Source organism: Eubalaena glacialis, chromosome 7 (assembly GCF_028564815.1).
Source record: "Eubalaena glacialis isolate mEubGla1 chromosome 7, mEubGla1.1.hap2.+ XY, whole genome shotgun sequence".
Lineage (NCBI taxonomy): Eukaryota > Metazoa > Chordata > Mammalia > Artiodactyla > Balaenidae > Eubalaena > Eubalaena glacialis.
The window spans coordinates 19,933,113-19,954,206 of record NC_083722.1 but is presented as its reverse complement, the minus strand read 5'-3'; the positions used below and the strand labels follow the sequence as shown (position 1 = coordinate 19,954,206).

General features: G+C 38.0%; 2 protein-coding genes across 2 annotated transcripts; one reads left to right on the top strand and one right to left on the bottom strand.

The window, feature by feature from the left end:
• Window positions 1–1,436: 1,436 nt before the first annotated feature.
• Window positions 1,437–3,945, top strand: ARMH2 (armadillo like helical domain containing 2). The gene is made up of 2 exons (XM_061194880.1): window positions 1,437–1,698; window positions 3,518–3,945. The coding sequence occupies exons 1-2, from the start codon at window positions 1,437–1,439 to the stop codon at window positions 3,943–3,945; spliced, it is 690 nt and encodes a 229-aa protein (XP_061050863.1).
• Window positions 3,946–7,269: 3,324 nt separating this feature from the next.
• Window positions 7,270–18,011, bottom strand: GMNN (geminin DNA replication inhibitor). The gene is made up of 7 exons (XM_061194879.1): window positions 17,896–18,011; window positions 15,597–15,654; window positions 12,548–12,625; window positions 11,658–11,805; window positions 9,219–9,301; window positions 8,802–8,912; window positions 7,270–7,591 (listed from the first exon to the last, which is right to left on the bottom strand). The coding sequence occupies exons 2-7, from the start codon at window positions 15,645–15,647 to the stop codon at window positions 7,430–7,432; spliced, it is 633 nt and encodes a 210-aa protein (XP_061050862.1). The 5' UTR covers window positions 15,648–15,654; window positions 17,896–18,011; the 3' UTR covers window positions 7,270–7,429.
• Window positions 18,012–21,094: the final 3,083 nt, after the last annotated feature.

Genomic DNA, 21,094 nt, shown 5'->3' with positions numbered 1-21,094 from the left:
GTATAGATAGAAAACAAGAGATACAAGAACTGAGCCTTGGGGCACTCCAATATTTAGAGGTCATAAAGAAGAGGGGGAAGCAGCAAAGGAAAAGAAGAGTGACCAGTAGGGAATTAAAAGACTATGACATCTTAGAAGCCAAGTGAAAAAAGTGTTTCAAGGAGAAACGAGTGACAAATGCTGAGGACTGAGAATTGGATTCAGCAGAATGAAGGTCATCAGTGACCCTGATGAGCAATTTCAGTAGAGTCATGGTGGGGTTAAAATCCAATTTGGAGTACATCCAAGAGAGGATAAAAGAATATTTCAGGGACTTCCCTGGTGGCCCAGTGGTTGAGAATCTGCCTTCCAATGCAGGGGACGCGGGTTCGATCCCTGGTCGGGGAACTAGGATCCCACATGCCACGGGGCTACTAAGCCCGTGCGCTGCAACTACTGAGCCTGCACTCTCTGGAGCCTGCATGCCACAATTAGAGAGCCCTCACGCCGCAACTAGAGAGGAGCCCACGTGTCGCAACGAAGAGCCCGCGCTAGCAATGAAAGATCCTGCATGCCACAACCAAGACCCGACGCAGCCAAAAATAAATAAATATTAAAAAAAAAAAAGAATGTTTCAAACGGCAAGTATGGCAACTCTTTGAAGAGTTTTTGTATAAAGGGGAGCAGAATATTGCACATTGTGTGAATGTGCAATAACCAGGAGGAGGGGCTATATGAAGTCAAAACAGTTGTTTTATTTTTTTAATGAGAAAAAGTACAGCATGTTTGTTGATGCAAAGAACCCGGTTGAGATTGAAAAATTAATAAGGCAAGAGAAGAATAGTGAGCAGTCTCCCTGAATGGAGTGAGAAGGAGTGGCTGAAATCTGCATAAATGGAGGGGGCATCCGTATAACAGGAGGAAAGCCAGAGGATATGGGCACAGATGCAGATCGGTGGGTAGATGTGATGGGGAGAGCTATGGAAGTTCTTTTTTGATTGCTTCTATTTTCTCAGCAAAATAAGATCAATATAGGAAATCTATGATGTAGAGAAAAACTCTATGTAACAAATAAGCAAAATAGGCATAATACTATGAAAGTTCAATGGAAAGTTCAGTCCAGGTTGGAACAGTCAAAGCAGAATGGGCAAGTTCCTAGTAGGCGTCACCTAAGCAAAGGCGCAAAGACAGGAACGAACTGAGTGTGTGTTAGGGGAAGCCAGTTTAGTTTAAGCTGAGATTCTGTGCACCAGAGAAGTGAAAGTAAGCTTGGTTTAGCTCAAACTGTAGAAGGCCTTCAATGCTAGGCTGAAGAAAGAATCTAGGCATACATGGCCTCCCCCGGATTTGTGTATTCCATTCTATGGTGTTGCTAAGTGATGCATTCCAGAGTTCTTGACTGTTCACTTCTGTTACTGCCAGTGGTGTGACTTAAGCACCCTTGGCCTTTTTACACAATGGCAAAGACCCAGGCTTACTGTGCGCAATTTTGGATTCAGGTTTATCGATGTTTTGTGGGGCTGTATCACCGCCTCAAGAAATGCTGGAGTGTCGTTAAGGGCTTTTTCACTAAAAAGGAGGAAGAACACATCCCTACAGCTGAGAGTATTTTTCACAAAGAAAAAATTGCGGTGCTTGGCCATATGTTGATGGATAAATCTCTAGCCCTTGAACAGAGAGCTCAGGCTGCCTATAGAATTGGACTGTTGGCCTTTACAGGTACTGATTTAACCAGCTGTGCTGACAGAGGTGTTCCACAGTCTTTTCACCTGTTCTAACACTGTCAGTGAGTGATTCTCACAGCACTCGTCTTAACATTCCAATAACATTTCCTTTGCCTAAATTATTAGTTTTTTGTCTTTGCACTGCCAAAGATATTACTAATTACTTTCTCCTCAAGGATCTCATGTTTTTAAAAGAATGTGTCCATCAAATAAATTACTAATTAGGTACTTCCTGTTTTTAATTTTAAAAAAGTATATATATATATATACATATATACACACATATACACTGAAATTGCCTATCAGACTTTTCAGTATCATGAAAAAATTGAATCTATACTGAATTGATATAATTTCAACCCTTTTACAGGATACAACTACTCGGTATTTTATTTTTTATCTTGTAAAAATGCATTACACAGACAATAGTTCAGAAAAATCATGAAGAACTTAAGGCTTTTAAAATACCTACTAGGAAAGCCAATAGGTGCCTTAGTGAAAAGCAACAATGTATACTTGGCTAGAGAATTCAGTGGTAAACCATTTAAAGACACACTGCTCTGATTGTCAAGTCCAAACTTGCTTCACTTTTTTTTCTAATAAATTTCATGTAAAAAAATTTTATAGACAATCCTCAACAACACATCGCCTTATTAGAAGCTCTTGTTGGTAGCTGTTAGTGTCCTTGGTAGATCGATTATTTTTTAAATGGGAAAATGAATTACTTCAATGCAGTTTAATAGACTACTTTCACAGAATGGTGTCCATGAGAGAAAACATTTACTGTTTTCAAGGACCAAGGGGTCCGAGGTACCAGAATGATTGAGAACCACTAGCATAGGACCAGAGAGAAGACAGAAACTCAGGAGAACACCCAGGTGAGGGGGGTGTAAATGGCACCCACCACTTGAGGCAGGCTCAGTCCCCTGTAGAGCTGTGGTCACCATTTGGGGTAAGAGTTAGCTAATTATAAAGGGATCAGAATCCTTTAACTTGATGTTACTTAGCCTTGGTTGTACTGGTGGGAAACAATGGAAAGGGCTTATGCCCAGGCTTTGGCTAAAGCTTTACACTGCATAGAATATCCTTGGGACCATGGGACTGTGGTAGTGCAAATAAGAGGAATCCAAACCAGGTCAAAACTCCAGTGGCTAGAATCCAGCCAACTGTGCCAGCTTCTCCTCACCATCTAAATTGTCTTCATCAGTGCCTTCTTATCTAGGACCTTCTCGGAGTTTGAGATTTGAACTAGGATGATCTGGGGTTCAGGTATATGATGGAAGTAGAGTCAAGCACCAGGTTGGTCCCAGATCTGCAAAAGATTTGGGCTGAGAAATGTGTAAGGAGAATAGGACAGTGATGGACAACTCATGAAAAACCTCTCTCTTACCATTTAGACCCTGGCTTTGCAGCTCGGCCTTTTGGTTTTTCCTTTGTTTGCTCTAATGCTCTGGTACTTTTTCAAGTACTGAAGACAGAGACTCAGGAATGAGACCATGAGGGAGATTTGCTAGGTGAACACAGCCAGGCTTTATTCATCTTGCAATTCTGACTCATAGGTGCCTGATTGAAGGAAACAGGGAGGAGCTTTGGGCAGGCAGGGACCTCCCAGTGCTCTTCATATAACTCCACGCTGATCAGCACACACTTTCTCATCTTCACAGCAGCACACGGGGTGGGGGAGAAAGAGGAAAACTCAAAATATCCTAAGTATCACATCCATAGCGACGAGAATATGAACACAGGAGCACTCGAATGTCTCTAGCTACTAGATACGCCAGATACTTCTGGAAATGCAAATGCTTGTTTTACAGGAGGACCAACTGCTGGAAATTTTGCAGCTGAGTACATGAAAGAAGTAGCTCACTTGTTGCAAAATTACGAGATGGAACCAAAAATAAAGATTCAGCTGCTCCAGAGTGTTGCATCTTGGTGTTACTTAAACCCTGTCAACCAGAGAAGAGCCAAACATTTGCAGTTTATTCCTATTCTCGTTGATCTTTTTGATAACAGACTTGAGCCTACCATGAAAAGTAACATAAACAGCAACCTCCTGGTTAAATTTTGGAGTTGCTATGTTCTCTCTGTCATGACATGCAATAACCTGTCCTGTATGCAGGAGCTTAGAGACTACAGTTCTCTAAAATATCACTTGCAAATGTTGGCTAGTGAGAATTGGTCTGGATGGCCCGAGAATTTTGCAGAGGTGCTGTATTTCCTCATTGGTTTTCACAGGAATTAATTTCTCTAAATCCAGTTACCTGATGCAGCTGTCTGCACCGTTGTATCACCCTGGAAAACTGAAATAAATAACAAAAGCCAATCACATTATTCTTCAGCGTCTTCTTTTAGATAGTTGAAAAATTCTATATACATTTTCATAGTTACTGCAATAACCAAACTTATGAAAAGCGCCACTGTTTAAAATAACCTCATAAAAATTAAGTTCATAAAATGAGAATTCATTGGAAGATGCATTACCTATATAACTGTTAGGAGCAATGGTGTGTTTGGGGGGCTATTAGATGACATTAAGCTAAGGCACCCAGAAATGCCAAATCCAAACCCAACTCACGGCCACACCCTACAGTGGACACTGTCCTCCCACCCATATGTATCCTTTCAGCCCTATTTCAGTGCCGGCCTTCCGGTTGCCGCATCTTTGGCTGAGGTTGCGTTCTGGCTACCAGACCATGATCTTTCTGCACATCAGGCTGACCAGTTTGGGGGAATTTACACTGAATAGGAGCAGTGCTTACCTCCACTGGCACAACTCTGGATAGAGATGGAGTACCATGTGTTCAGACACCTAAAGACAGCCTAAAGCTAGGCTCTTGGATTTTTACTCTCCCTATTTTGCCTGTTAAGAGAGTATGTAAAAGAAAGCTTGCACCTGACTTTTGTACTGCCCAGCCTCATCAAAAGCTTTGTTACAAAAAATGTTTACGGAGAAGCGCTTACAGGATGTGTACGTGTTTGTGTCTCTAACTACATTAACATTTGCCTCTAGCTTAAGTCGGAGCCCTCAGAGATTGAACTACGTACTTTCCTATTTCACAGACTTGCCTTGACTAAGCTTACTTTAGCGTTATGCTTCTACCTTTCACTGAGGGGCCTGTAAAAAAAGTAGTGTAGGTCGGTGATCCTTGCTTGTATTTATTACAGGAATGTTGTTAGGGATGCTAATCACATCACGTGGATTCATGAGGCTCTCCGGGGCAATTTTCTCAAAACTTAAACCAGGAAACGCTGTGTTCTACTGAGCAACCGTTATCTTTTCATCCTTTGTGGATTTTGTGAATTGTGTTAACGCAGAGTTTCTCAAACTAGAATTCAGTTTACAGTGGGAGGATAAGGGTCGGAAATCATAAGTCCCCTTTAGAAACTGGGTCACGGTCACAAATTACTTTTTTCAAGTGCTTTTTAAATTGAATTTTAATTTTTCCTCAAAGTAATTCATGAACGTAGTTAGAAGAGTCAAATAATGCCAGGCCTCTGATGAGAAAGAGAGGTTCAGATTTGGGCCTTGAGGCCTTTTTATGCTAAGCTATGATTTTAAAATCGCTTACCAAAATTTCAACAACAAATGGTTACTATTTTCCTTTGTTGTCCCTTGTAAGCTCATCTCTCTCCAACATTTGGATTTTCTTAGAAGCAAATCCACGATAAGACTTTGAGCACAAGGGCTTTATTTGCTAATCTTCACGTGGACACATGCTTTCATTTCTCTTAGGTAAATACCTAGGAGTAGAACGGCCGGATCGTACAGAATGTGTATGTTTAACTTTTAAGAAATTGCTGAACAGTTCGATAGCATCTGTGGCATTTAACATTGCCACCAGCACTGCCGGACAGTCCCAGTTGCTTCACATCCTCAACACTCGGTATGGTCAAGTTTTGTTTTTCAAACTTCAGCTGTTCTGATGGGCACATAACAGCATCTCACTGTAGGTTTAATTTGCACTTCCCTAAGGACTGTGTTGCCATCTTTTCACGTGCTTATTTGCTATCTGTACATATGCTTTGCAAGTGTCCAAATCTTTCCTCTATTTAAAAAATAAGGTTGTCTACTTAATGAGTAGTAAGTTCTTTATAGATAGAAACCCTTTGTTGGGTATATTTTGCAAGTATTTTCTCCCAGTCTGTGGCTTGTCTTTCCATTCTCTTAAAAGTCTTTCAAAGAGAAGTTTTTGAGGTTTATGCAGTCTGATTTATGGTGTAATTCATGATTTTTGTGTCCTTTTTTGAGAAATCTTTACCAAATCCAAGGTCACTAAAATTTTCTCCAATATTTTCTTCTGGAAGATTAATAATTTTAGCTCTGACATTAAATTTTAAAACCCTCTTCAATTCCTTCCTCTTTTGCTCCCTGCCATCAAATCCTGGCAATCCATTTTTGACATTTTCCAGAAATACTTTCTATTTGCCAAGTCATCCTATTCTACTTAGCTCTCCTCTTTCTTTAGGCTGATGGCCCAAATCTAAAACATACACAGCTGCACTAATACAGTAGCCACTGACCTCACACGGCTCTTTAAATATAAATTAAAATTTAAAAAATTAAAATGTTAGTTCCCCATTCATACTAGCCACATTTTGTGCTCAAAGCCATATATGGCTACGTGGTTATTATACTGGACAACTCAGTTCCAGCATCCCAGGAAACTTTATTGGACAGCGTTGCTATACATTAATAATAGTTTCCATTTATTTAAGCATTTAGTTCAGGCACTCTAGTAAAGGTTTTAATTCTCACAAAAACAGAGGTGGACTTAATATCAGAGATAAGAAAATTAAAGTTCTATAAGAATAACTTGCCTAAAGTAATCCTTTAAAGCTTGACACTGCTCTTTATTGGCAATTTATACAAAGCTTCTTGTATGCTTTCCACAGGACTTAATCCCAATGCTGTATACTTTGCAAACAATTTCCCTTTATTTTGTCCTTTTCTTCCTTCAGAACAGTCCATATGAGAAATCCTTAATTTCACCCTACCCTTACTTCATATTCCTTCAATATACATACTTTGTCTATACCAGTATGTGAAATGTGCAAATAGAAAGTTTCAGAACCCTTAGCTATTAATGCAGCTCTTCATCTGCTCCCCACTTTGCTTCTCTAGAGGACTACCAACACCACCCCAACATTGTAAGCTTCCAAGAAGAGTATGATCATACCAGCCTTTACTTGGCTTCTCAGATTCACTTGGGGAGCCTTTGCCTCTAGATGCTCACACTCCTACTGGGTTAGATTACCTGGGCGTGGGGTCTAGAAATCAACATTCCCTCCAGTGAGCTTGAAGTGCAACCAGGTTTACGAGGTAAGACCTCAGCTATCTCAGTCTAAAGAGGGAGAATTCATTTTCCCCTTGTTTCCTCCAAGCTAGTTAGCAGATTAGAAAGGAAACAAAAGCACAGAAATAGACAAATTTTCTACCCAGACTCCTTATACTTCATTCTTCAAGATATACACAAAGCTCAACAGAATGAAGTTTATTTATCATATACACAAGTCATGTCTGACAACTGAGAAAATGCTATTTACACAAAACACCGTAGATTAAAAATACATAGTATTTGTATTTTAATACAATAATAGGGCCCCAGGATACAAACAAGGAAGTCTGAGTCCAAGTTTTCATTATAAAGTTATTTGCTCTGCTACAAAGAACTACAGTGGAGGTGAACGTTGGCAGTATATTTCTCAAGAGTCAATATTACTGAATTTCACACACATGGTTTTGCATCTGTAGAGGAAGAGACAACTTCTTCAGCACATGTACCAATTTCTGAGTCTTCTACTTCAGAATCCTCACCAGTTTCCTCTTCAGAATCAAATTCCTGACTATCCGGTGATTCAAAGTTATCCAGAGGTTCTTGATTCAGTCTCTTGTAAAGAATAAACCAATAATTTATTGTAAAAACTTCACAATCCAAGCCCATTATCAGTATGCTGATATAACTGACCCTCAATGTTATAATGAGGTTTCATTTCATAATGTCTCTATATTAAATTCACTTAGAAGCAGTCAAGTGTTTGTTAGATCAAAGTGCTAACCATGATAGATCATATTTCTGCAAAGTCACAGTGTTTAAAAATTTGCTTTTTTTTTTTTTTTTTAAGTACTCGCATGCTTTCAGAATACAATTTAAATCAGTACTTCTCCAACTATCTACAGTAAAGGACCAGGTTTCCTAATTTCCCATCTGCTTTGGATTAATACTTCCATGGCAGTTAAGAGAGCTACTACAGTACTTCCAAATGAAAACTTCAAACGTGAGTTCTGTCATGGCGCTAAAATGTACGGCAGAAATTCAGTACAAGAAAAGTTTTGATTTGAAAAATGTCCTTCCCAACAGCAAGATGATTTTTTGCAGACATGAATAAGTTTAAGACCTATTTTTTAAGACTGGTAAAGTAATAGTCATCAGGCTAATTCTTATAAACACATTAGCTACTTCCAAATTAAAAAAAAAAGTCAGATAAGACGACCAAAGTTATTTCGTACACCAATTACCAGTTTTATAAATGACAGTAGTATCTCATTGGCATTATAGTTAAATTAAAAACTGTCTGGAGAGATATATATATATCTGATTCACTTTGCTGTACACCTGAAACTAACACAACGTTCTAAATAACTATACTCCAATAAAAATTAAAAAAAAACAACCTATCTGAAAATTTGACAACTGTGAAATATAATTTTCCATATATTTTTCAGATGTAAGTTAATTCCTTTCTATATTGTTACAAGAAAATAAGTGTTCTTTTGCTTCATAATAATAGCATCTAACAATTATTGAGCTCTCACTATGTATAGGCAATTCTCTCAATTTTCTACCTATTCTCTACTTGTTATTCTCATAGCAAGCCTATAAAGGTAGGCACTATTACTCCCATTTTATAAATGAGGAAAATGGAGCCCTGACAGGATAAATAACCTGTTTGACTCAAACTTAATGGTGCTGGGCAGGGGGCTAGGACTCAAACCCGGGAAATCTCATTCTACAGCCCAAACACTTTCTCATCACACTACTGCCTCAACTTTATAGAAAAATAGATGCGTCTGAATCAGGTGAATGTTGAAATACCCACCTCTATTATCTCTGCCATATACTGTACATGTTCCGCTACTTCTGCCAATTCCTTATTCTCCTTCTTCAGGCGGGCAATTTCATTGTCCTTTTGTTCAATTTCTTTATGAAGCTATGTGACATAAATCAAAAAGTTCAGTTTTTCATAGATTTGCTACGCTATAAACCAAATTATATGCCTCCAAGTATATAGCTGACACACATTTAGCACAAAGTTCCTAACAAAGGTGCTGTCTTTGGCTCTCAACACAATAGGCTTCCTTTTGTATAATAGTTCTGGTAACAGAGTTGCCTAATTAAATTTTTATTAAGACAACATTAAAGCTAGTTTATATTGCTCTAATAAAATATCCTGGGCAGCAGAAAGAAAATAATCCTGGAATGTTTAAAAATTCCACAAATTATATTCAGTACATACTTTCTCATTTTCCTTAAGTGCTTCATAGAGAGCCTTCCTCCGTTTTTCTGCCACTTCTTTCCAATATTGAGAGGATGGATTTTCTAAAATAAATTGTTTTACATGTAACTTTGAAAATCATTACTGTTATATACTGCTGTAAAAACCCAATAACTAAAAAAAAAAAAAACAAAAAAAACAATAACGTTTTTGTCTATTTTTTAAAAATTTACAATCTCATTCAGTACTTAGTAATACCCATTTTTTAAAAAATTAAAGTTAGAAAGCCAAATCAGTTTTTTTCTCTTATTTTTCCCAACAATTTGAAGATTTCAGTCCCTTCAAAGGAATTGCAACAAGTACAATACACATATAACTTTCACCTAGATTGTTAAAGGTGTTTGCAACATTTGCTTTGTGTGTTCATATTTTTTAATTTGTTTAACATTCACATTTGTGAAAAGTCCAGATCAGTTATTTTTACACTGTCCTTAAATTTGGATTTGTCCATTTCCATGATTAAATTCAAGCTACACAAGTTGGCAGGAACACTGTAAGAATGTTGTATCCTTCTCAGTGTATCACCAAAGAAGCACATACTAATTGGTCACAATACTGGAGATGTTAAATTTGATCACTTGATTAAGATGATTTCTCCCTTGTAAAGATACTTTTTTCCTTTAGTAACAAATAAATGATCTATGGAGTAAAATTTTTGAGTCTGTGGTATTAATATCCAGTTCCCTAACAACCTTTCACCCAATTTTACCTCCACTGATGTTTCTTGTTCCTTCTACATTTAGTAGTTTGCATTATTCTGTAAAAGAACTTTCCCTACCCCAATTCAAAAGAAAATTACCAGTATGGATTCATGTATTCTTTTTTAATTCAATGTATTATAATCCATTCTTGTCATTATTCATTTTGATGCTCAAACTTTCCCAAATTTAGCCAGGGGGGATCCCTTCAAGCAGACTCCTTGTCGTTTTAACTGGCGTCCATCAGGTTTTGAGTACTTCCGTGTTTTCTAACACAAGAGATTCCAAGCTCACTCTGTAGTTTCCCTGCCCCGGTCCTGGAAGCAGCCATTTCTCCAGGGAGCTTTAGTGGAGAATAGTGTTTACAAACCAAGAACTGAATGCGATTGTGCTTCTTATTATTCGGGTGTCATTTGTTTCTGGGCTCTTTTCATTGGCAGAGTTAGGAAAGGTTCTTTTTAAAAAATCATCAGTTTACACCAACACTCCCAATTCCAGTTCCACAACAGAGTTCTTCCTTTCCTTCCCCATTACATACTGTATCTCCCTTAACCATACCATGGACCCAACAATATCAACATATTACTCATTTGCTCAATCCTAAAATATACACAAATTTTTTCCCAAACTGCTACTACACCAATACCACTGCCAACAAAAATTAAATTCAAGATTTCTTTGTAGTTCTTTTAATCCTCACAGTATAGCCCTCTGAGGGTCTACAGTCAGAGCTCTGTGTTCAAGTTGCATGGATTAATGTTTTTCATCTATGTGGTATGTTAGCAATATAATGTATAGTTGAGTTGTTTATTTCCGTATTTAACTTTAGTGTTTTTTTCCCACCAATCTTCATTAATTTTAGCCAAATCAGATATGAGCGTCACAAATCCTGTTGTTTATTCTACATTATTATTAGAGCTTCTTTATTTGTATGCAGTCAACCTTTCTATTGGGTTGGCCAAAAGGTTCGTTCGGGTTTTAACATCTTACAGAAAAACCTGAACGAACTTTTTGGCCAACCCAATAAATGAAATCCCACTGTCTTACTTATTTTTCCCTTCACTGTCCTCAGGGGACTCAAAATGAGCCCAAATGTCACTATAACCTTGAGTAAGACAATTAACTTCTCTAGGCTCAATTCTTTTCCTCAGTAATAATGACCCATGATTAAGACAGAAGTAATCACCTTCCATAATACTTATAAAACATCATTAACTTCCTCTTCTGATTTCCACTGCCATTAAAAACTAGTATTTATTATAGGCACATGCTTCTCATTCATCTTCACTCCCCTTATTATTCCTACTGTTCCCTTATTTCATTCTCCTGGTATCTTTTCTTCAAATTCACTATCTCTAGACATTTTTCTTCTGAAAAGACTATTTCCAGGTCTTATAAGTCCAATATCAGAGCTGCCATATTAATCACTTTCCTTTTCTTTAATATTTCATCCATATATGGATCTTACCAAACAGTAGGACCTGCCCAAATGTACACTGTTTTATATATTTACACCATAAAAAACCTTAAATTACCAAAAACATAAAAGTAAAATATCTAATAAATTAAGAGCTGTGGGCAGAGTTCATAACAGTACAACAAATAATATTTACCCTTATTATAATTTAAAAATTTAAGATAAAAGCCATATATATACATATATATATACACACACACACACTTTTTTTTTTTTTTTCCATACCTGTAATCATAAGATCAAATGCTTCTTGGGTGACGCCTCCAAGATTTTTATTTTCACTATGTTCTGGGTCAGTAACAACTCCAGAGCTGGAAGTCTTAGATATTAACTGGTCGTTCCAATGTTTCCGTTTGGACAAGCTTTTAACCAACTATAATGAAAATATATACATCAGTCATTTTGTTTAATGAACAAGAAAGCTAAGCGGTTTAGTCTCTTATGAATTAAAACTAAAGCACTCAGATATGGGGATGTATGTAGAGCTGATTCACTTTGTTATAAAGCAGACACTAACACACCACTGTAAAGCAATTATATTCCAATAAAGATTTTAAAAAAAACGAAAGCACTCATATCTCTTTCTGATATCTTTGGCCCTTTTAAGAAATTACACAATTCAAAACTCTACCAAAATGTATAGTTATATTTTAGGAATTTTATTTACATCAACTATTCTGAATTAGACTTGAGTCTAAGGCTTAGCTGAATTTATTTTTATTATTTAAATGATTCAGTACCATGGAAAGGCACTATTTTCAACCTGTATAAGTCTAGAAACCCTCATCCATGATTTCATCATTTACATACAGGGGTAAATGACTGAATCTAACATTTTATTCTTAAAAAAAAAAAAAAATCAAACATTATGCCTATAGGTTAACTCATAACTTATTACATTATCCCAGTTCTACTACAGGTATTCATACCAATTTTGAACTTCCTAAATTGAAAAATTAAAACAAAAACCACTTTTGTGGGGAATATACAATTGTTATCCTTAAATTATTTCCAAATTTCAATGACTTAGGTATTTCTGACCAAGGAACTCTTTGAAATGTTTTTAATGTAAAGGTAGCATCATCTGTACCCCATTCTAGCTCAATAATACACACCTCATTTTCTCTTCCGACTAGCGATCCAGCCGTAGAAGGCTGAATCATCTTCAGAGTTCTTCTTGGAACAGGACTACTCTGAAAGTCAAGATAATGAATTATCTGGTTACTAAGTTCCTATATGGATTGTTACCATCTTAATCCTACCATAATTTACAAAAGAAAAAAAACTGCTAAGGACACTAATGTTTGATCTGCTATATAATTTTATAATGCTACATATGATTTGGTCAACTAGCAAGCTTATTATTTCCCTAAAATTATAATAAAGTTTGAAGAAATTCTAAGAATAAATCACATTACCCAAACTTGACACAAACAAGTAGCTCTTCTTCCATTTCAATATACGTTCTTGCTATAGTCATGTAATCATTTGTTTAGTTAAAACAAAAATATAACATTAAGTTCTAATACTCCAAACCATATATGATGAAATTCCAGTAAAACAAGAATATTTGTATTCCCTCTTAAAAAGATCTTCTACACAGAAACTGGAAATTTACCAAACATCATAACATTAAATGCTACCCACAAAAGAGGTAAATTGGAGGAAAAGGTTAATTATTTATACTGCAAAATACTTCTTTCCCCTAATCAAAAGGATCCATCTCAGGCTTCCTTTAAATTGCGAATAGTCCCTAACACATTTATATGAATCCACCAAAAGAATATCACTTTAAAGAATATTACACATGTAAGAAGACCCGCTTCCCCCCCTTCAACCTTTACCTGACTGTAGAAACAGTTTTGCTTCAGACCCATTCATTAGCAGACAGAGAAAATGTCAGTGCTTGAGGCATACAAACACTCTAAAATGCACAAGCTATTGTTTTTGAAAAAAATTGGTTTCCTTGTAATATGTAAATACCTTCCTGTATATTTCCTGATCTAAAAGGTCTCTCTATTTTTGCAAAAAATCATTAGTTATACTGCCACCACGGGATAGCAAACAATGGTGAATACTCAAACAAGGTCAGCAAGAACATGACACCAAAGCAGCGTGAGAAAGTTACTGATTCCACACTGTACTTCACAGGACTAGAGTTCACCTTTCCCACGGTAAAGTTTCTACTGCTGATTATTATCTCACTATTTAACTGAAGAACAAATGCTGGCTACTGTGAGAACAAATATTACACCAACATTTCAGATATAATTTAGATTATAGATTAGTCAACAGTCTCCAGACAAATAGAAGAAAATACAACTTTGGAACCTTAATAATAGGAGGTGTTAATTTATTTAAATGCTTGCTACTCATAAAGGCCAAAGAAGCCAGCTAAATGACCACTTCCAAGATTTAACTTTCACAACTGTAAGCTTTATAGAATCCAGCCATCCAAATGTAATATTGCTATTATCATTTTATTCATACAGATCATGCATTAGAATAATAAGTTCTTTACAGCCAGAAAGGTTCTTATATATTGAGTCGTAATCTTTTTAGAAAACAATTTGAGATTCTATGAACCCCCTCAAAAAAAAGAGCATACTCACACAGAATTTTGTGTACAATTGGCAAGGAATCGATGAACTCCTAAAATGTACTCTTACAGACCTAGTTTCAGTCCAACTCCCTCATTTTACAGATGAGTAAACTGAGGCTGAGATGCTAAATAACTCACCCAACGTCACAGTTTTGGAGGCAGAACCAGAACCAAACAGAACCCAGATCCTTTTATATCCCAGATAGTTGTACTATAGATAGTAAATATTAGACTTCTCTTTAACTGTTAGAATCTGCTGAAATTACATAAATTATTTGTCTGGGATTTGACTCAGTGGAGGAAAGGGGGAGTGAATGGAGATGGAGATGAAACAAGACTGGCCATATACTGATAATTGTTGAAAATGGGGGAAGTAAAATGAGATTATACTATTGACTCTACGTTTGAATATTTAAAAATTTTCATAATAAAAAGTTTAAAAACACACACATACAAAGCACAGTGGGAAGATGCCATCACCCTTTATGAAAGCTGATGGAATAAAATTCACAAATTATCGATGCAAAGTATTATTCACGAAAAATAATGTAAGGAAGATACTAAGGCAAGGTAAACAAAACAACCTATCAAAAAGCACCTGCTATCACTTACAAAAAGGCTTTTATTTATACTATTTAATTTAAATCTGGAAACTGGTACACTTTCCTGACAATGTAGTCTCATTCCCAGGAATCCTGAGAATACATATAGTCTAAGTTGTGTGGCAAGACCTCCTAGCTAAGTTGTAAATTCATTTAGAACCTTAAGAGCGAAGCCAGTCAAAATTACAAACTCAAAATTAAGCTCTGTCTTTATTGTTATAAGAATAAACATTTGGAACAAGATTTCCAGTGACAGTATAATACGGGGATTCAAAAAGTGTGGCAAAATGAGCAAGTTAGATGGTAATGAGCATGATGTACCCTGGAAATATATGCAATATAATGCAAACTGTGTCTCTGTGGTCAAAGACACTAATCTGAAGATACACAAAAAGGATTTTAATAAAATCATTTCATGAAATGTAGTAAAAGTAGAAACAAAGCATTTCTTGTATATAGAAAATCCTAAGGAATCTACTAAAAAACTATTAGAATAAACAAGTTTAGCAAGGTTGCAAGATACAAGATGAAGATACAAAAATCAATAGTACTTCTATACCGTGGCAATGAGCACCCCAAAAATTTAATTAAGGAAATGATTCCAGCTGCAATAGCATTACAAAGAATAAAATACTTAGGAAAAAATTTAACAAAAAAGTGAAAAACTCCAAAAACTACAAAAACTTTGTTGAAACTTTTTTCTTTCAACAAAACATTGTTGAAAGAATGTAAAGAAGACCTAAATAAATGGAAAGACATCCCATGTATGTGGATCAGAAAACTTAATATTCAACCATAATTAATTTTTAAACAGTTCTCTATTGTTACTTGCCCTCAGACTAAAAACTGATTAACTCAACATTCATAGAAATTATATTCAGGTTAAATTTGACTAAATTATGTCAAAAAACATCTTACTACGTGCTTTCTATAACAAATTAAAGTGATTGCATCACATACCTTTACATTCTCTTGGATTCCTTCTTGTTTCTGCTTCATACTGTGATTCATTATACACCTAGTGAAGAACAGAAGATTAGTAATTCAAAAGCAGAATATGGTCTGCATCAGAAAGTGAAACCTAGTTTTTTGTTGTTGAAAGTACAATCATAAAAATAAAAATTTAAAAATCATAGCAATAAAAAATGATGGAACTATCTTTTCTCACTGTACCCAAACTCAGCCCTGTCAATGACAAGTGACTAAAGCTAATGACTCTTAATATCTTTACTTTATACACACACATACAATAATTCTGGCTGGAAAAACATTGTTACAAAAGGGAAAATCTGTATTCTAAACAAACTTACAAAACGTGACGGTGTCCTGGATTAAATACAGGGCTCTCAAAGATCTGAAAAACGGGACTTCCCTGGTAGCACAGTGGTTAAGAATCCGCCTGCCAATGCAGGGGACACAAGTTTGAGCCCTGGTCTGGGAAGATCCCACATGCCACGGAGCAGCTAAGCCCATGTGCGACAACTACTGAGCCTGCGCTCTAGAGCCCGCGAGCCACAACTACTGAGCCCACGTGCCATAACTACTGAGCCCACGTGCCATAACTACTGAAGCCCACACGCGTAGAGGCCCATACTCCGTAACAAGAGAAGCTACTGTAATGAGAAGCACATGCACCACAGTGAAGAGTAGCCTCCACTCCCCTCAACGAGAGAAAGCCCCGCCCCCGCACAGCAACGAAGACCCAACACAGCCGAAAATAAATAAATAAATTTTTAAAAAAAGATGTGAAAAACAGTCACCAGGAAAAGCAAAACACAGATACTTGGGTGTGTCCAAGTCAAGAGCAGCATCCTAACTCTGCTGTTTCAAAGGCAGATTTCAGCTATAATAAACTTGGCTCTGGTAACCAGCAATAACTTAATAGTGATTTAATATCCAATCAAATAAGATTATGCATTTACATTTGTAGGGAATGTTTAACCACCATCATGAACTGAGACACTGGTGGAAGCAAAGAAAAGGGAGCAAGAGACAAAGGGCTATGTAACCACACCACTGGGCCGGACTCACTCCAAACCCAACTTTGAACTCCCCAGCCATGTCTCTCCCTCAAACAGATCTCCCTGATTTCTGTGGCATGCCTTCCTTTACCCAGTGCAGTGGCTTTTAAACTTTGACTATGACCCATCCCATGTGAATACACTTTACACTGTGCCCTAGCACACACAAACGCAAACGAAAATGTTTAGGAAAGAAAATCTAATTGTGTGACGCACCCTATTTCTATTCTATTTAATATTAAGCAAATGCTGGTCGAGCTGAGCCAGGGCAATGATTTTCAAACTGCGGGTTGCAGCCTGGGATTCCAAAATCACTCAGTGGTTGTTCAGCAAAATGTAACTAAACAGACGAGAAAACATCAGAGTGCAAGGCATATGAGAAATAAATACTGCTTAGTGAAGGTTCTAATTTAGTTGGAGGGTTGCATCCTAAATTGTGATGTAAAAAATGTGTTTTAGTACATGTCCAGATTTAAAAAGTTGAAAGCCACGGATCAAGTCTAATCCTTCACTTGTTCATCACACTCCCGCCAGAAACCTTGCATCCTCACTTTTTATTCTCTAGTTCTTTTAAACAACTAGATTGAAAATTCTGGCATAGGACTGGGTCCAAGGAAATCCTGATAAACTGGTGAAACCAAGTGTCACCAAGTTCAATTTTTTTTTTTTTTAAGGGGGACGCAGAATTCAGGGACCTTGTCCCATGAGCCCAGTTTGCAGACCCCCTTGGATCACCGCCAGTTAATTACTGGTCAAGACGGTGGGTGTTCCGCCTCATCCCGACAGCCAGGCACGCCCAGGCTGAGGTCCTCACACCAACCAGCTGCACACAAACCGCCCCGCGACCCCGCCAGCTCGTCCTACGGACAGAGACCGACCCAGAAACCAAAACCTGGGCAGAAGATCCGGTGCCGCGCGCCCGGGCCCTCCAACCGCTGAGCGCGCCACACAGACTGCGCCCGCCAGCCAATAGAGAGCGTGGACGGGACAGCGCGCCAAAACCGATCCAACCAATGGGGCAGCCCCGAACCTCACCTCCCTCCCCGTCCCGGCTCCTGTGACCGTTCAACAGCCCCTTCACTTAGACCCCGGCTGCGGCCCGGCAGCTGTCACAGGAGTACCCGACTTCCGGCCGGTGGAAGCGCAAAGCGGCTGGTCTAGCAGCCCCTGCGGACCCACTCCGGCCACCTCTCTCACACATACTGGATGGAAGCGGGCAATCCTCGTAGCGAACTCACGTAGTTGTGGCTGCGGCGCCTCGCGTGGGGTCCACAGGCAATACGCGTTCGTCCCCGCAGCCGCAGGAATGCGCGCGCGGCTGTAAAAGACTAGAACTCCGCCCTTCGGCCCTAGACGGCCACGTGATCTCCTGACACGAGACGGGGGGCGGAGCCATCCGAATCCGGCGAATCGCCTCTCGGCTCCGCCCGCTTCGGCTCCGCCCCTTCCTGCGTCTGCGTGGTGGGCGTAGCGTGTGTTTGGGCTGGAATATCCTGGGGCTTCTTCTACTTGATTCTTTAGTGTCCTCGGATCCTGCCCTCTGACCCGTGCTCGGTACTTCCCTTCAGAGTGGAATCCTCGTTTTTTTTTTTGACTTTTACAAGCGGGGAAAAGACCTGCGCCCACTAGTTGTAAACACTGGGAGAACAAAATATATTGTATATGTAGTACGGCTTATTTTTCTGTAAAACCCTCGTTCCGCGGACTCCTAATTGTATTAAGAGCTTTTATATTTTGGCTTTTTGTATTTTGACTACATTGTGGTGCGGTAGTAGTGCCGGAAGGCCTAATCCTGCCATGAATCCTGCTATTCACTGAGCATCTAGTACGTACCAAGTACTGTTCTGGGCGCCGGGAAAACAACTGCCATTGCAATTTGAAGGAGCAGGAAAGCCTTAATAGTAATTACGTCTAGCTTTTTTTTTTTTTCTTTTTCTTTAAGTCGTTTTACAAATTTCTCAACTTTCTTTGTGGGCATAGTACATTGCGGTTTACTGGAGTCTTGTTAAATCTTTTGTTTACACCTACCATAGCCATTAATACAAGACTGTTTTCCCATTTCTTAACTTTTCATAGGATTATCATTCTCAGAAGGAAGGAAATATTTATCTACTAACTACGCACAGCACCGCCTTTAGGAAATGCTTTCTCAGCTGTGTACCCTGCAGACACTCCGTGCCCACCTCCTGCCACCCGCCCCACCCGTATTTCTTTTTGACAGCGCTCAAAATCTAGCTTTCTTTGGGGTGAAATGTAACATTTAATATAAATTCCAAATAAAGGAAACAACCCACTGATTTGAAAACTGTTAGTAGACAACTGAGTTTCCGAGTAAGAATTTTGATGACCTTGTAATTTGACTTTGAAACACCAGCCAGTCAAAACTAAATCTGACTTCTAATTTCTTCATTCAGGCACATGATAAAAAGGCATCACTGATGAAAAGAGCCCAAATAGTAAGTATATATTTTAAAATATATAAAAAGTTATATTCAGGTAGTCTGTACTAAGTATTGTATAAAGCAAAGTACCTAATGTTATTTCTTAACAGAACTAAAAAGCTGGGAAAGAAAAAGTCTTCCATATGAAAATGGTAACCAAACCAGAGGGGTAGAATTTAGAGGTTATCATAGTTGAAAATCTAGAGGCAATAAAAGAATTGATTTTTTAAACGTCTTATGAAGCACACCTCCCCAAATGTTATCTGTAGTTGCTAATAGTATTGGTTAGTTTTGGAATGGCGTGGAGAGACATTAACTTTATACATTTTAGTGTTGTTTGACTTTTTTTAAGTTCAGCATACCAAAGGAGATGATGCCTCCCTTAGGAAAAATTGTGAAGCCCCCAGAGTCTGCAACCACCATGTCACCAGCTTAGGTAAGATCCCTTATGCTTTGCCTGCTAAATGATCAACTAGTTGATGTGACAAATTAATTCAGATATCTACCTATGCTATTCATTTGGGTGGCTACCAGCCACCTGATGGCTATTGAGCACTTGAAATATGTCTAGTTTTCATTGAAATGTACTATAATGTAAAGTACACACCGAATTTCAAAGATTTAGTGTGAAAAAGGTAGAATGTAAAATGTTTCCATAATTTTTTGTATTGATTACATGTTGAAATAATACTTTGGATATATTGGGTTGAATACAAATATTGTTAAAATTAATTTCACTTTTAATTTTTTTAATATGGCTACCAGAAAAAATTGTAATTACAGATGTGATTCACATTTGTGTCTCACATTTTATTTCCATTGCATCTGGCTGCTCTAAACTATCGTAATGTACATTATCACATTGAATCCTCTCAGTAGCCATGTAGGGCAAATGTTTTCTACTCCCTTTTTTATAAGACTGAGAGGCTAAATCACAAGTCCAAGATCTCACCCAACTAGGCAGTGGTAGACTGAGACTTCAGATGTTCTTTTTTTTTTTTTTTAATTTTTTTTTTTAAGTTAATTTATTTATTTATTTTTATATTTATTTTTGGCTGTGTTGGGTCTTCGTTTCTGTGCGAGGGCTTTCTCTAGTTGCGGCAAGCGGGGGCCACTCTTCATCGCGGTGCGCGGGCCTCTCACTATCGCAGCCTCTCTTGTTGCGGAGCACAGGCTCCAGACGCGCAGGCTCAGTAGTTGTGGCTCACGGGCCTAGTTGCTCCGCGGCATGTGGGATCTTCCCAGACCAGGGCTTGAACCCGTGTCCCCTGCATTGGCAGGCAGATTCTCAACCACTGCGCCACCAGGGAAGCCCGAGACTTCAGATCTTCTGACTCAAAGTCCACATGTGGAAAGAAGGAGGTTCTAAAAATATTCCTCTCTCAAGAGACAAAGGTTCCTCAAACCCTCGAAGTACTGGGGAATGTCTCCAAAACATATGCTTTTTGTTTGTTTGTTTTTCGGCCGTGTTGCTTGTGGCTTGTGGGATCTTAGTTCCCCCACCAGGGATCTAATTCGAGTCCTCCGCAGTGAAAGTGCGGAGTCCTAATCACTGGACCTCCAGGGAATTCACCGTATCCTTTCCTATTGCTTTTGAAGAACAATTTATAAGGAAACAATTTTGCAGGTATCTGGAAAAAAGTTATAAGTAGTTAATCATTTAATCAGAATTTTTCTCTAGGCATCCAAATATAGTGTCTTATCTTTAGTAAGAAACCATGGGTATTGATAGGGTTAAGTTTATGCAGTGATGTTGACTCATATATAATCCTTTAATTTATTGCAGTCTTCCACTATACAAGTTTTGAAAAATTATGGGTATTTTTACGTAATCTTTCTATTAGCCACGTGTAGCTTAGCACAGACTCCATTGCTGGGCATTGTAGGGCTGTGTCTTCTTATCTTGCCCAAGAGCATTTATCAGTTTGTGAAAGAGAAAGGAAGAAAGAAACACAACATTGTATGATAATAGAAAAATAAAGCTAAATCATTTAGC

What these genes read in the sequence shown, in the direction of transcription:
- ARMH2 (XM_061194880.1), top strand. Translation starts at nt 1,437, where the DNA reads ATGGCAAAGACCCAGGCTTACTGTGCGCAATTTTGGATTCAGGTTTAT. An exon ending in TGGACTGTTGGCCTTTACAG is followed by an intron (nt 1,699 to 3,517) that starts GTACTGATTTAA and finishes CTTGTTTTACAG; the next exon opens with GAGGACCAACTGCTGGAAAT.
- GMNN (XM_061194879.1), bottom strand. Translation starts at nt 15,647, where the DNA reads ATGAATCACAGTATGAAGCAGAAACAAGAAGGAATCCAAGAGAATGTA. An exon ending in TAGTCGGAAGAGAAAATGAG is followed by an intron (nt 11,806 to 12,547) that starts GTGTGTATTATT and finishes TTTTCATTATAG; the next exon opens with TTGGTTAAAAGCTTGTCCAA. An exon ending in CACTTAAGGAAAATGAGAAA is followed by an intron (nt 8,913 to 9,218) that starts GTATGTACTGAA and finishes TATGTCACATAG; the next exon opens with CTTCATAAAGAAATTGAACA.